Source organism: Loxodonta africana, chromosome 24, assembly GCF_030014295.1.
Source record: "Loxodonta africana isolate mLoxAfr1 chromosome 24, mLoxAfr1.hap2, whole genome shotgun sequence".
Taxonomy (NCBI): Eukaryota; Metazoa; Chordata; class Mammalia; order Proboscidea; family Elephantidae; genus Loxodonta; species Loxodonta africana.
In genome coordinates this window covers 26,989,513-27,005,748 of record NC_087365.1, presented here as the reverse complement: position 1 = coordinate 27,005,748, position 16,236 = coordinate 26,989,513, and the positions used below count along the sequence as shown (strand labels likewise).

General features: G+C 55.7%; 1 protein-coding gene across 1 annotated transcript; it reads right to left on the bottom strand.

The window, feature by feature from the left end:
• Positions 1-1,042: 1,042 nt before the first annotated feature.
• SLC4A11 (solute carrier family 4 member 11) lies at positions 1,043-16,214 on the bottom strand. Its single transcript, XM_064275841.1, has 20 exons — positions 15,956-16,214; positions 14,167-14,211; positions 11,692-11,808; positions 11,517-11,566; positions 11,001-11,232; positions 10,831-10,912; positions 10,526-10,649; positions 4,872-5,087; positions 4,692-4,776; positions 4,450-4,575; positions 4,256-4,369; positions 4,041-4,173; positions 3,689-3,762; positions 2,806-3,055; positions 2,626-2,732; positions 2,379-2,547; positions 2,113-2,286; positions 1,831-2,026; positions 1,582-1,751; positions 1,043-1,147 (listed from the first exon to the last, which is right to left on the bottom strand). The coding sequence occupies exons 2-20, from the start codon at positions 14,195-14,197 to the stop codon at positions 1,084-1,086; spliced, it is 2,514 nt and encodes an 837-aa protein (XP_064131911.1). The 5' UTR covers positions 14,198-14,211; positions 15,956-16,214; the 3' UTR covers positions 1,043-1,083.
• Positions 16,215-16,236: the final 22 nt, after the last annotated feature.

Below are 16,236 nucleotides of genomic sequence, written 5' to 3'. Positions count from 1 at the left end.
CCAAATGCCCAAGCCAGAAACATGGCACCTTCTCTCCTCCATCAAATCAGCCCTGTGTCCTGCCATCTGGAATTCTCCCACTTCCCTCCATCCTCACTATCATACCATTTTGGCCCTGGTTCAGGGTACAGCCCCTAACCCCCATATGTATAAATGATCCACACAGTAGACAGATACTGTAGTTTTCCACAAATAACACACCCACATTAATCCGCCCACGCACACAATGCACACGCCTAGGAAAATATGCGAGAGGGTTGCACGGTTGGCAGAAAACACAATGTGCGTGTTATTTGCGTAAAACAATGGTAGTTCAAAACTTCTGCTCTGACCCTATCAAATGCCTGTCTTCAGTCTCCCATCTGGCTCCTGAGCAGGCTTCATCTGATAGTCACAGGGCCCGTCACTGTCAGCCCTGATTCCCCAGTGCACACACTCCACTCTGCCAGCCGCCATGACTCCCCAGGCCCCAACCCCCCCATCTCTGGTCCTCTGCACGTGCTGTTCCTAGAACAGTTCTGCAAGTCCCTGGCCACACAATCAGACTGCGCGGTGCACTACTGGGCCAACACTGCCCATGGGGACTGGAGATGACAGCCCACAGGTGGCACTCAACAACAGAGGGCCCTTTCATTCCATTTCCACTCCCCAGGGCCCTCAGGCAGCCTTCAGAGGCTGAGGTGGGGCAGCAGCAATGGAGGTGGCACGGAGAAGCATAGAAACGAGTTTTATTCTCTAATGTGCATACAGCGAGTTCCTTACACAATCAAGGAACATGGTTTCTCTTTCAGGCACGGACTCTTTTATCAAAAGAAAATCTGTCCTGCTTAGTCCCACCCTGGGGGGAAGCTGCCCTGAGCAGTGTTCCAACCAAAGCAAAAGGCTAATGGGGAGAAGCATGGGCACACACCAGTAAACCCTGCCATGACCAGATGCCCCAGGCCTGTCTGGCAGTTGTGAGAGGGCGTGGCACAGAGCAGTACCCCAGAGATACCCACACCTCCCCACACAGCCACAGAGCCAGCCTGGGAGGACAGGGAGGGACGAGTGAAGGGGTGTGGCCAGGGCCTGCCAGTCAGGGCCTCAGTGCTCGGCATCCATGGCGTCTAGGTATTTGGCTTCAATGATTCGGGGCAGCAGGTTGTAGCTGGGTGGGGGGAGGGGCAGGAGGATGAACACTGGGTTAGAAATGGAGAAGGCAGTAGGGATCCCCCCCAAGCCCACCCACAGGCCAGGCTGGGCCCACCTGCCCCCCTCCCCCATAGGCCAGGCTGAGCCCTTCTGCCTACTCTCCCACAGGCCAGCCTGGGCCCTCCTGCCCACTGCACCCCCAGCCTGCCCACTCTCCCACAGGCCCGGCTGGGCCCCCCTGCCCACTCTCCCACCCCCAGGCCCGGCTGGGCCCCCCGCCCCCTCTCCCACCCCCAGGCCCGGCTGGCCCCCCCTGCCCCCTCTCCCACCCCCAGGCCCGGCTGGGCCCGCCTGCCCCCTCTCCCACCCCTAGGCCCGGCTGGGCCCCCCTGCCCGCTCTCCTACCCCTAGGCCCAGCTGTGCCCTCCTGCCGGCTGTTGCCCACCGTACCGGATGGGAATCATGATAATCATGATGAGGGGAAAGATCATCTTCATGTAGGGCAAGGGGCTCATGCCAAAGACACAGAGCAGCAGCAGCTGCAGGACCTGCAGGCCCGTGAAGTAGTGGATCTTCCTCTGGGGCACTCTCCGGATGTAGTGCGCGGGCGGGTATGCAGTCTGCAGGAGCAGGGACAAGGTTGGTGGGCTGTGAGGCTGTGCCCCCATCCTCCTTCTGGGGCCAGGCATAGGCACCCACCTGCTCCTTGAGCAGCAGGGCCACTCGCTCAAAGAGCTGGTTGCAGTCAATGGAGGTGAGGGCGATGTAGAGGAAGAGGCCATAGAGCACGGGCTTGGGGATCCACTGCAGCGGGAAGGGCAGCAGGAGCAGCGAGAGGCCCACCAGGATGCTGGCGCCCAGCGAGGTCAACCGCGTCTCCTTCACACTCACGATCCTGCGTGGTCCCAGGGCAGCGGGTCACGTCTGGGTCCGGCTCCTGAACCATGTCCCTCTGGCTCCCGGCCCAGGTCTCACACTCACGTCTCATAAATGTGGCCGTGCTCCACACGCTCCTCCACAAACGCCAGGGCCCGCACGTGCAGTGGGGAGTGGGGATAGGCGGCGTGGATCCAGGGCAGCCCAAACAGAGACAGCCCAGTATTGATGAGGGCGATGAGCAGGAGGTCCCAATGGTAGGCAGTGCCCTTCACCAGCCTGCGGCAGATGGTGGCCCATGTGGGCACGGCCCTGTTGGCCTCCTGTAGGGTGGGGTTACCCCCTCTTGCCTCCCCGGCCCAGTGGGGTACCTGTTCTCTGGTGCATTAGCCAAGGCAGCCACCAGGTTCTGCTCGATGAAGAAGAGCATGGAGAGCAGGAAGCCGAGGCCCATGGCACTGCTGATGGCCCCCGGGGACAGCAGGTCCATCTGGGCCATCTCAAACAGACTCTCTCTGGGGTTGTAGCGGAACTTGGACACTGCAGCAGGGTACACGCTTCTGCTCAGTCCTGGCCCCTCTACACCAGGGAGACCCCACCCACCTGCTCCTAACTCACTCTCTATTTCCTGGAAGCCGTAGGAGGCGATGAGGGAGAAGGTGAGCACCGCAATGGGCAGGGCCAGGTCTGACAGGATGTCCCGCACGTAGGGGTGCAGGTAGGGGCTGGAGACAAAGGGAGGTGTCAGCCTCGGTCTGGGGGCTGTGGGTCCCTCCTACTACCCCTAGGCCCCCTCACCGCCTCCTGAACTGGTAGAGGGTGTAGCCCAGCCAGAGGGTGCCCAGCATGATGAGGAGACTGAGCACGGCGGTGTCCCGGCCCGTGTGCACATGGCTGTCCTCCGTTGTTAGCTCCGGCAGTCTGGGTAGGAGGCTGGTGTTGACGTCAGCATGGAGGCTGGTGTTGAGGCCCAGCAGGCTTGCCAGGGATGCAGTCTTCTCTGTGTAGGAGTCGTCGGAGTGGTAGCCATAGTAGTACTTCCTGAAAACTGGGGATACAGGCCGGCTGACAGGCCTCAGCTATCTGGGCTCTGGGAGGTTAGGGCCCAGCTTCCTCCTGGATGTGGAGTAGGGGGCCCTGAGGGGAGGGTGGGGGCCCTGAGGGCAAGTGGGTGGGATCCTGGGGGGAGGGAGAGAGGAGCCCTGGGGGGAGGTGGGGGGACCTGCGGGAAGGGTGGCAGCCCTAAGGAGAGAGAGGGAAAACTCTGGGGAGGGGGAAGGGGATCCTGAGGGGAGGTGGGGGAGGGAGGCAGGGAATGGAGTGGGAGGAAGCTCTAGCTTCCTGTCAGCCAGAACCGTATCCATCTGTTTGTTCAACCCACCATCCCCACAACCTTGCCACTGTCCCTCTGTTCCATCACTGACGCCCCATCACACCTGGCCCAGTGCCTCTGCCCCACCTCTGGTCCTGCCTGGAGCAGCCCTATCTTATCACCCTCCAGCACACAGGGCCACTACTCCGCCCAGTCACAGCCCCTCCTGACAGCAGGAGCAACGTTACAGCGCACCGCTCCTGGCCGCCCTGGCCACAACCCACAGACCCCTCCATCTCAGCTTAGGCCACACAGCAGGTGGGGGTGGGGGTGGGGGGATGGGGTAGCATGGAGCTGCCGTATACTCACTTTTGACCATGCCCTTGACAGCATCTACTACGAACGTGATGGAGATGAACAGGGCAATGATCTCTTCTGTTGACCTGCCGGGGTGACGTGCCACATAAGATGGGGGGGGTGTGGTTGAAGGAGGGATTCCCTGAGCGCCTGCCTGGCCCCCGGTCTCTGCCTGCTGTACACATACCAGGGTCCCGGGCCTTCCCAACAAACTTGCTCCAGCCCCTTGGGGCAGTGACAGGGTGGGGCGTCCCATCCACTCTAGGGTTGTAGGGCCTTAAAGGCTGGCCAGGAGCTGACTGATGCCCAGCCTGGGTTTCCTCCCCACTTGAGGGTCCCAGCAACTCAGGGAAGGCCCCATCACCTCTTGAAGAGCTTCATGACCAGGCTGAGGTTGAAGAAGGCATAGAGACCAAGGAAGAAACTGTTCCACAGGCCTGTCCATGCATAGAAGGCTTTGAAATCCAGCTTGTAGTCGTCACAGATGCCTTGGATCACTGCCGACAGCAGGCAGGGATGGGGTCAGGGAGCAGGGCCAGGGACGCCGAGCACCACCTCCCCCCTCAGCCCCCACTGCACCGTGGATGTAGAGGGCCAGGGGTGCGGTGGTCAGCAGCACCACCAGCGGCTGTCCAGAGAAGAGTGCATACAAGAGGCTTCCAATGCTCTGCCCAGCCACGGTCTTCTGTACATCTGTGGGTGTGGGGAGGTCAGGCGGGCACCGCAGGCCTGGGCCCAGCCCAGCACCCACCTGTCAGCCCCCAGCCGCTCACCGATAACTCCTTTCGTGGTCTCATCATTGAGGGACCCGAAGGCGATGGTGGGCAGGAGACAGGCAAAGTAGAGGAATATAGTGGTGGTGATGTATTTGCCCACAGCGTTGTGGCCCCCGATTATGCCTAGGGAGGGAGGGCAGGACAGGGGGCTTGTCACAGATACAGGACAGGCACCCCTGTTGTCCTGGGACCTGAAAGGCTAGAGCTTGGGGTGGGACACAGGCCATGGGCCCATGTACCTTCCGTAAAGTCCAGCGGGTACACAGGGAACCTCCGTGCGATGTCGTCCCAGATGCCTTTCCCTACAGAGAGGAAGTCCTTGCACTGTAGGGGCCGGAGGGTGGGGGAGGACAGAGTGACTGACTGTTAGGTCTGTGGGCCCGCGCCCCTGTCCTGCCCATGCCCACCTCGCCCCACACCTGCAGGGGCTTGTGGCTGAAGGAGCACGTGCTGTGGTACTTGGCACTGGACTTCCGCCGACGCTGACTCGCTGAGGTGAGCAGGTGCCTCTGGTGCACCAGGGCCTCCTTGAACTCCTCCACTGTGCGGGTCTCCAGGAGCCTCTGGCGGAAGGTGATGTCCGAGAACATGGTGGCGAACGTGCGACCCACCTCCGTTGCCGTCTTGGTGCTTTTCTGGGGGCGGGGGCAGGAGAGTCAGGCCCACAGCCCCTGGGGAGTGGAGGACGTCTCACCCTTGCTGTGCACCAACATCCCTAAGCTTGTGGCAGGTGTTGTTCTCAGAGCAGTGGGCTTTGTCCCCTGCCTCAGTGTCCACCATGTCAGCAGATCACGACAACTACCGTTCACCAAATCTTTATATGGATATTAGTCTTGTCCTAAGCAACAAAACCTGTATAATCGTGGATAATAAAACGACAACAGTGGAGAAAATGTTTACCCAGTTACCACTTAAAATCCTAAAATCATCAGTGGTAGTGCACTGTCTGCTAATCTCCAGAAGGATTCAGGCCCATCAAAGTCCTGAGTGGCACAAGTGATTTGTGTTTTTTTTTTTTTTTTTTTTTACTGACATAAAGATTGATGGCTCAAACCCACCCACTGGTGCCATGGAAGAAAGGCCTGGAAATTTACTGCCCTAAAGATTACAGCTAAGAAAACCCTATCGATTTTTAAAGAAAATGTTCTACATTCTACTTTGGTGAGTAGCCCTGGGGTCTTAAAAGCCTGTGAGTGGCTGTCTAAGATGCTCCAGTGGTCGTACCCCTTTGAGAGCAAAGGAGAATGAAGAAAACTAAAGACACCAGGGAAAAAATTCGTCCAAAGGACTAATGGACCATAACAACAACGGCCTCCACCAGACTGAGTCCGGTACAACTACACAATGCCCAGCTATCACCACCGACTGCTCTGACAGAGATCACAATAGAGGGTCACGGACAGAGCTGGAGAAGAATGCAGAACCAAATTCTAACTCACAAAAAAACCAGTTACTGGCCTGACAGACTGGAGAGTATGGCCCCTGGACACCCTTTTAGCTCAGTAATGAAATCACTCTTGAGGTTCACCCTTCATCTAAAGATTAGACAGGCCCATAAAACAATGAGACTAAAGGGGCACACCAGCCCAGGAGCAAGGACTAGAAAGCAGGAGGGGACAGGAAAGCTGGTAATAGGTTACCCAAGGTCGAGAAGGAAGAGTGTTGACATGTCGTGCGGTTGTTAGCTAATGTCATAAAATGATGTGTGTACTGTTTAATGAAAAGCTAGTGTGTTCTGTAAACCTTCATCTAAAGTACAATTAAAAAAAAGAAAACCCCGTGGAGCAATTCTACTCTTAACACATGAGGTCACCATGAGTTGAAATCGATTTGACGGAAGTGGGTTTTTGTTTGGTTTTTCCAGGCCCACTGGGCCCTCTCCCTCCTGCCAGCCAAGACCACCCCTGTCTGTAAACTCAGCACTTTGCCTCCAGACAGCCACCTGTCTTACTTCCCCAGCCTAGGTCCCCTGGGAGCAGTGTCTATCCCTTTGCGTTGCCTAGGGCTATAGTCCTGGGGCTCAGTCCGCTCTGTGTTCCTGTTATTTTTACAAGAGGCTCAATTCCCAAGGAGGAGTCCTGTGTCAGTGTCTGGTTGACCTGTCCCAAGGCTCCCAGATACTTCTCCTTCCACCCTTCTAGCCACCCTGCCAGCTGTCACCCCCTCCGACCCACAAGCTGCCACTGCCGTGAAATGCGCCTCCTCATCAACAGGCTGCCCTCTGGGAAGGTTCACAGCATGTCTATAAAATCCTTGAGAGGATACAGAAGAATTCCAAGTACTGATGGAGACGCTCTGCTCTCAAGGAAGAAGAGCATAACTCCTACTCCTCAGACGTAGTCTACACATACTTCCTTCCTTCCAAATTGTAGAGTACGAAAAGGGGAGGGGGGAGAGTAAATTTTCAGTGGGAAAACCTGACAAACACTACCATAGCCAAGTGACCAAGGTCAACATCCACAGTCATAAATCACATTGACAATATACATCCTTGATATGATATAATTAAAATGACACTTTACCTCTGTGTCTTCTTCCCCAAAACCCGTAACTTCCTTTTTATCATAAGGAAAACATCAGAGAAATTCCAATAGTGGGCCGTCCTACAAAATATGTGACCAGCACTCCTTAAAACGGTCAAGGTCATCCTGTGGTGAGTAGCAGCAACTGGGATTTTCATTTTTTTTTTAATCGTGCTTTAGGTGAAGTTTACAAATCAATTCAGTCTCTCATATAAAAAGTTATACACACCTTGCTATGCACTCCCAGCTGCTCTCCTCCCAATGAGACAGCACATTTGCCCTCTCCACCCTGTATTCCCCGTGTCCATTCAACTGGCTCCTATCCCCCTCCCTCCCTCCCATCTCGCCACAAGACAGGAGTCGCCCACATAGACTCAAGTGTCCACTGAGCCAAGAAGCTCACTCATCACCAGTAGCACTGTCTGTCTTACAGTCCAGTCCAATCCCTGTCTGTAGAACTGGCGTGGGGAATGGTTCCAATCTTGGGCTAACAAAAGGTCTGGGACCATGACCGTCAAGGTCCCTCCACTCAGTCAGACCGTGAAGCCTGGTCTTTTTACAAGAATTTGAGATCTGCATCCCACTGTTCTCCTGCTCCATCAGGGATTCTCTGTTGTGTTTCCTGTCAGGGCAGTGAGCAACTAGGATCTTAAAAGCCTGCGAGCAGCCACCTAACATACATCTATTGGTCCCATCCTGGCTGGAGCAAAGGAGAATGAAGATCAAAAACATAGGGAAAGATTAGTCCAAAGGACTAATGGACCACAACTACTATAACCTCCACCAGACTTAGCCCAAAACAACTAGATGGTGCCTACTTACCATCACTGACTGCTCTGGCAGGGATCACAATAGCACGTCCTGGACAGAGCAGGAGAAGATACAGAACAAAATTCAAATTCACACACACACACAAAGACCAGGTTTGCTGATCTAACAGAGAACAGAAACCCCGAGAGTATGGCCCCCGGACATCTTTTTAACTCAGTACTAAAGTCACTCCTGAGGCTCACCCTTCAGTCAAAGATTAGACGAGTCTATAGAGCCAACAATAACACACATGAGGGTCATGCTTCATAGTTCAGTCATGTATACAAGACTAATGGACACACCAGCCCGAATGCAAAGATGAGAAGTCAGAAAGGGATAGGAAAGCTGGATGAATGGAAACAGGGAACCAGGATGGAGAAGGGAAGATGTGGACACATTATGGGGTTGGCAACCAATGTCACAAAACAATTGTGTATTAACTGTTTAATGAGAAACTAATTGCTGTGTAAACTTTCACCTAAATCACAACTAAAAAAAAAAAGCCAAGGTCATCGAAAATGAGCAAGTGTGAGAAACTGCCACAGCCAAGAGGACCCTAAAGAGACATGACAACTACATGCAGTGTGGTATCCTAGATGAAACCATAGAACAGAAAAGGGGCATTAGGTGAAAACTAAAGAATTCTGAATAAGCTATAGACTGTGGTTCATAATAATGTATAAGTATTAGTTCATTAGTCATAATAAACATGTCATAGTAATTCAAGATGTTAATAACAGGGAAATCTGGATGCTGGAGATATGGAAACCCTGTACGTTCTTCTCAATTTTTTATAAATCTAAAATTGCTGTAAAGAATAAAGCCTATTAAAAATAAAAAGGCTACAGAGATAAAAAAAAAAAAAAAACTATTTGCAAACCATATATCTGACAAAAACCAGGTATCTAGAATGATAACTCTCAAAACTCAACATTAAAAAACAAACAATCCATAGCCCCTGGACACCCTTTTAGCTCAGTAATGAAGTCACTCCTGAGGTTCACACTGCAGCCAAGGATTAGACAAGCCAATAAAATAAAACAAGACTAAAGGGGCACACCAGTCCAAGGGCAAGGACTAGAAGGCAGGAGGGGACAGGAAAGCTGGTAACAGGGAACCCAAGGTCGAGAAAGGGAGAGTGTTGACATGTCATGGGGTTGTTAACCAATGTCATAAAACAATATGGGTACTAACTGTTTAATGAGAAACAAGTTTGTTCTGTAAACCTTCATCCAAAGTACAATAAAAACACATGAACAATCCAATTAAATGGACAAAAGACATGAAGAGACATTTCACCTCACAGGATGCAGACATGGCAAATAAGCACAGGAGATGTTCGACATCTTCATCCGCCATTGGGTAAATGCAAAGTAAAGCCACATGAGATATCACTACACACCTATCAGAATGGTTAAAAAAACAGTGACAACCAAACACCCAGTGGTGGTGATGATGTGGAGAAACCCAATCTCTCATACATTGTTGATGGGGATGTAGAACGGTACAGCCACTCTGGAAAACATATTGGTAGTTGCTTCAAAGACTAAACACACACTTATCATACCACCCAGTAACCATACACCTGGGCAATTATCCCAGAGAAATGATACTTCATGTCCCTACAAAAACCTGTACGACAGGGTTCACCGCTTTATTTGTAATAGCCCCAAACTGAAAACAACCAAAGTGTTCCTCAGTAGGTGAATGGTTAAACTTGAGTACCCTGTACCATGAAATCCTATGCTGCAATAAGAAAGGAACAAATTGATACACGCAGCAACTCGGGTGGATCTCAAAGGCATTATGCTGAGTGAAAACAAGCCAATTGCTAAAAGTCACATGGTATAAATACATAACATTCTCAAAATGACAACATTGTATAGATGGGAAACACATTAGCGCCCATTAGCGGCTGCCAGGGGTTCGGGGTGGTGGGGAGAGGTATGTGACTGTACAATGGCTGTGACTCTGCTGGCGATGGGTGTGACTCTACGAGGGTAGGGTGAGCGATTTTGTGGTGAGGGAAAATTCTATACCTTGACTGCAGTGGTCACACAAATACATAATGCAATAAATGACACTGAACTACGATAATAATGATAAATAAAATCCTTGGGCGGGACATTCCCTCAGCAGCCGATCTGCCCAGAGAAAGCCCGAGGAGGGGGCCGTGCCAGGTTGTGAATACGAACCAAAGGCAGAGACAGAAGCATCAAGAAGCCAATGGAAGCTTAAACCTCCATGATTATGAATTTCCTTCCTTAAAAGAAGACTCTCCAGATTGTACCAGCTTCAGGCCCCACAAAAACCGATACCCATGACCAGAGAGGGAGAGTATGGCCCAGGAAGAAGTAGGGAGGTTCTTGACCAGCAAATCACAAAGACAGCCAACTAAAAGAAAGGTTAAGGGAGGGGGAGGCCAAATAAAGGCTGCTATGTTTGAATAATAATAACAATAAAAGTTTTTTTTTTTTTTTTTTAGTCAGGAAGGAAGCACAACCTTTTGGGCACTCTCTGGGGAAATTTGGTTTGAGGAATGACATAAGCCACTGTGGCTGCCCTGACGAGGACACAGTAGGGCAGAGGGGAAGGGCTGGGGTGATAATGAGGCCCTCAGTCCTCAGAAGCCAGGAGTTTGGGGTCCTTCAGCCCATGGAAGAAATGTCCCCAAGGAGAGGGCAGGGTAACCTGGAACCCTTCTCCCTAGGAATCAGAACCACCGCAGGACCCCCACTCACCATCTTGGGTGGGGTCAGCACCAGTATGACAAAGCGCACCTCACAGGAATTCTCCCCCCAGTTCTGGGGGCGCACCAGGTGGCTGATGCACACATGCCGCCGCTGCAGGCTCTTGACGGTACAGCTGTCCAGGACAGGAGAGGGCACACCAGACACAGTTGCTACTCACAGGAGCTGGGCCTCCCCCACCCAGAGCCTCCGGCCCCTCCCACCCCAATTGGGTGAGCCATCACTGATGGGTGGGCCAGACTTTGCAGGCCCCGAAGTGACACGTGGCCAGTTGTGGCTGTGGTCTGGTCACTCACATGATGCAGAGCCACGACTGCTGGTACTGCACACCTGTGACGGTGGCCGTGACTCCCTGGATGGTATCTGACAGCAGGTGAACTGGGGACACAGTGGAGGGGTAGGGAGGGTTAGCGAGTCAGCTGGCCCACCTCCCTGCTCTCCCTTCACAGGTGGGTGGAGGCCTTACCATTACTCTCCAGGGGAGCCCCAGCGTCAGTGAAGAGCATGGCCATGAGCAGGTCCAAGTCGCAGCCAGGCTCGGCATGGCTGGGGTCCTGGGCAAAGCGGCGCAACATGGCCCGCAGCACGTCATCCAGTGAGGTAGCCGTCTCATTCAGGATGATGCTGGCCTGAGCCAGGAAGCCATCTATGTCGCGGTGTGCTCGGATCTCTTCCTCAAAGTTCTTTAACTTCAGATACTACAGGGACCCCAGGCACAGAACCACAAAGGCACTTGAGTGAGACCCACCATCACTGCCCTGGCCCCTCCGTGGTGGTCCCTAGCTGCCCCATCCACCAGGACCAATAACCCCTTCCAGGGCCTGGCTGGCCCCAACTGTCCAGCCTCGTCTAGTCTGAAACCCCCGTCCAGGCGCTCCAGGAGGTAAGGGGAGAGGGGAGTGGCATGAGGACTCTCAGGGAAGCATCTACCTGCCCCCCACCCACCAGATGTCTCCCCCACCCTGCAGGAGGGGCCACTCACCTTGCGGGAGGTGTGTAGGAGCACGCAGCCACCAGATGCTTCATTTTCGGCTGGAGAAAAGTGGGGAGCACTCAGAGTGCAACCCCACCTCTACGGGTCTCTCCTAGTGAAGGGGGGCTATGCCTGCCCAGCCCTCTGCCCGTCCCCCAGCCTGTCCCTGCTGTAGTCCCCATACCAGTCTGGGAGGGCTGCATCTCCAGGCTGACGTTGACAAAAAAACGGATGCTCTCGCCAGACACAACGGAGGAGTTGACCGTATCACAGACCTCTTCCCCATGGCTCTCCTCAGGGGCTTCAGAGATATAATTTGTGTCACATTTGAGGTGGCCTACAGCCCCAACCACCAAAAAGAGAGACTCCCAAAGGGACCAGCCATCATTGCTGCACACCAGAAGGAGGGGGCCCCAAGCCGAAAGGGGCAGGAACTCCTGGGCTCTGTCGCTGGGCCCAGACTTGGAATGAAGGAGGCTTCCTGTAGACCAGGAAGGGATCCCTGGGCAGCCTCAGGCTCAGGTGGCCCAGGCCAATTGGCAGCCCCATGCCCAGCGATCTCCAACCTTTTTCAGCCGCACTGTTCCGACCATGGGATACCCACACACTGGGTACACCATTCAGGTGAGACTACCTGGCCCCTGCCCTTCCAGAATCTCCAGTTTAGGAGACCCAGTCCTGCCCAGCTCCCCCAAAGGAGTCCAAGGGAAGGCAGAGCCACTGTAGTATACAGACTGCCCGCCCCCACCCTTGGTGGCATGGCGTCATAGACCCCTTTCCCCCAGGGAGGGCATGCGGGGTAAAGCATCGAGGCTGAGAGGCACAGACCAGACATCAGACACCCAGGAAGCAGGACAGCCAGAGAAGTAGGGTGAACCAGGGATGGGCAGGATGGGACTGCAAAAGGAGGTCTCATTTTGGCCCTGCCTTTACCACACCCCTCACCCATGGCAGGTAAGGGGCACATCGTGATGTCGTTGGGATGTGGGACCCCCAGGACAGAGCCTGCTTCCCCCTTCTAGATGCTCTTAAACTTCTGCAACTGCCCAACAGCACAGGCCCCTCCTATAAGAAGACTTCCTGGTAACATGAAAATTTTCCTCTTCCCGGAGCCCTACTATGGCTCTTTAGGGTCAGAAGCTGCTAGCCCTGCCCTGACTCCTAGCCCCTCGGGCCCAGTTCAAGTCCCCACCTCCATCTGTTGCTCCTCAGGCCAGGTGGCCAGCACCTCAAGCATGCCAGCAACTCTGTCCCCCAAGCTAAGGGCTTTCCTTCCTGGAGGGTCCTCTTCAAGGCCCACTTATAACCGTCCTCCTGAGTACTGTTAATAACTCAGTGGGGAAAACATCCTGAGAACATACCCCTTCCTCTGGGAAGTCCCCCTAGGCCCCTTACTCACTCCTGGCCCAGCCAGAACCTCCTCTTCCTGACTGTCCTCTGGTTCCCTATGGTTCACCACCTGTGGGTACTCCCAGGGTAGGGGCCCTTGCAGCCCAGGGCCCACCAATGTCTGACAAACACCTGTGCAGGGACAGGGAGGGGTCAGCAGCACGCCTACACCTGCCAGGCATGACTCACCCTGACTCACTTCCATTCACACCGGCCAGTTTCCTCTACACATCCCAGGCCCTGTTGTTCCCCCGATGTCCTGTGCTCAGCCAGGGCCCTTTCTAGGCAGGAGGGGCGAGACCTCCTACAGGCCCCCCAGCTCTGTACTGCACCCAGGGAACAGCTATTATGTCAAAAGATGTCCTCTTTGCTTTTGTGGTGGTGATCATGTCTGCCACAAACTTCCTCCCCACTCCAGGCCTGCCTCCAGGCGCCCCTGGCTACCTTCACCAGCATCCACTATTCTCCCACACTGCCCCTCACACTGCTCCTTTTCTCTCCCCTACCCTGGGCTCTACCTTTTCTTGGCCTTTGCTCTTGGATCTCCTAGTTCAGGACTTGCCCGGCTGACACCACCAGGCCCCTGCACGGCTCCTGTGATGCCATGTCCCTGCCCCCATCCTACAGCCCGGCTACATACCTAACCTGCCTACTAGGAGTCTGGCACAGGAGCCTCCATGCTCTGGGGACCCTGGGTAACAGCACATCACCACGATGACCAAGCACTGTCCCATCAAACTTCCCTCTGACAGGCCAGTTCATGGACCTGGGCACAGGACAGGCAACCCAGAACCAGCCCAGAGACATGGCAAGACAGCTACATGGTGCAAGTAGAGAAAACTGAGTCATGGGGAGGTTATGTTCTTTAAGCAGATGATGGCAGACTTTGCTCACAGGGCTGGGAGGGGACTGAGGGAAATGGGCAAGTACAACACTTAGCTTAACGCTGGGGAGATAACCAGAGCACTGTAACAGTGAGCCTAACCATGGGGAGATCACTGGATGGTCCACATAGCTCAGGAGAGGAAACAACCTGCCCTTCCAGGACCACAGGACCAACAGGGACCTGCCCATGTCCAGCCTCCTCAGCTGCCCCTCTGCCGGTGCCACAACCTCCTGGGGGATGAGATCCAGAGACATTCCAAAAGCAGATGAGAACATACAAGATGCCATTGGTACCCAGGCTGGTGGGCCAGGTCCCTTAGAGACTCATGGCCAAGTATCTCTTTCTCCCCATACACACACACATACGCCTCTAAAAGGTGCTCACCTGCATCCTCAAGGAATCCATTCTGGGACATGGTGAGAGAGTTTTCTGCAAGAGAAGCCGAAGAATGTCACCAGCCCATGGACCAGCCCTGGGCAGTCTCCCGTGCCCACCTGCTTCCCACCCCACACCAACCCTCCTGATGCCCCTTCCTAGAAGCTCAATTTAGGGTACGCCGAGGAGAAAGAAGTGCAGGGACCAATACTAGGGAGGGGTCCATGGGGAGACAGGGACTGCCAGCCTGCTGTTAAATTCCTCAGCCCATCTGCTAGGGGCCGCCCAGGTGTTGGGGGAGGTCACTCTCAGGATGCTATCCCGACAGAGTTATTAACAGTACCCAGGTTAGAAATCGGTGAGGTACTGTTTGAAGGATCCGGATTCGGCGCGGGGGCGAGGGACGGTCTTTCTCCCTTGTCCCTCCGCCGCCAAGCCCAGTGCTCAGACGAATGCCCTCCTCCTCCTCCCGGCACATCACTCCTCTTACGCCGGGGCTCAGAGCCAGAAACGCTCATCACACGCGCAGCACACCCCTTCTCCGGCGCCCCGGGTCACGCGGGGACCGACCTAGCAACGGCCCCGTCCCCTGGGCGTCACCACGCCCCGGGCCTCCTGGGAGGCGGAGCTATTGGCCCAGAGGGTGAGGGTGGGGGTCTGGGGAAGCACGGAGGCAGAGGATAGGGGGGCTGTGCGCGCTCCCTGAGCGGGGCCCCGGATGGTCCGGGATGTTTGTGTCGCGTGGTTCTAGGAAGGAAGCGACAGGAGGGGCCGCATCCACGTGAGGAAAGTGCCTACAGGCTCGTAGACCCTGGGGGTCGGGGAACAGGATGCGGGCGGACGCGCGGGGCCTCAGCCCCGGTTGCCCTCACACGGGAGGGGCGGGGCAGAAAGCTAGCACCCGAGGCTGCAGGGATGGAAAGCCAACGAGGGTGGCAAGGGTCCGAAACGGAGGGGATGGGATACCCTACCCCCATCCCCGGCACCCCACATGCGGATAAATGGCCGTACGAGCCCCGGTTCCTCGCCGGGACCCCGAGTTGGATCTCAGGGGTTAAGCGTCGCGGAGCAGAGACTGCCGCTGCCGCGCAGGGGACAGTCAGAGTTCCCGGGACCGCCGAAAGTGGCCAGGCTCCCAAGCAGTGCCGGGGACGGGAAGGTGCCCGGACAGAAGGTAAAATGAAGCCTTCCGAGGGGGAAGCGTGCCCGGTCTGAAGACTCCACAACTTCGCCCCGCCCACCGCCGAGCACCCACCGCATCAACGGCTACACAATTTGCGCAAAAATCATTAAGAATTTAAAGATGGCGATAGCAAAGCTTAGATCGAGCGCGCAGAGCCCACGAAGCCGTCCTTGGGCCTCCTGCGTACCTACCTGGGACTCTTCGTTCCCCTGCGGCCGAACTCACACCTGGAGCCCCCAGGCGGAGAACCCCCCACAACCCTCTCGCCCACCGTGGCCCCGGCCCGCTCAGGCCGGCGACATCCTCCTTCGTCCCAGTGCCCCCGACGGCTCCGCGTCCCCGCCTAGCACGCCTTAGCAGCGGAGACCGGGGCAGCCTTCCCGCCGCGCCCACGGGCTCGGCACCCACCGCGTGGCTGGAGATGGAACAAGCGCCTGGAGGCGGTGGCCATGGCCCAGTGATCGGCCGCCGAAGGGCTGCACACAAGCGCGCACGCCCGGGATCTGCATCCAGCACTCCAGCGCCACAGGACCCCAAACTTAGTATCCCCCGAGAGCGAGCTGCGGGAGCCGGCGACACACCCCCGCGCTGCACCTGGGTCCTAATGCCACTCACACTTTCCGCCCTGGCCCAGGGGCAGTGTCGCCGAGGGCGGGGTCGCGTCACTGGTCCCGCACCCTCACCCGCGCTGCGGTCAAACTTTCAGGGACTCCTCCAGGGAGCCCGCAGAGACTTCGCCGGAGAGTGTAGACCAGGCGCCCTTGGGACCGCGCGCGCCCGCCCAGGCGTCGCCAGGTTAGGGGCTGGAGGGAGGGCTGGGCCGGGGGAGGAAACCGATGGGCCCAAGGACCCACCGAGCTGTGTGACTGCGGCCAGGAAGGGTTGCCCAGCGCCCG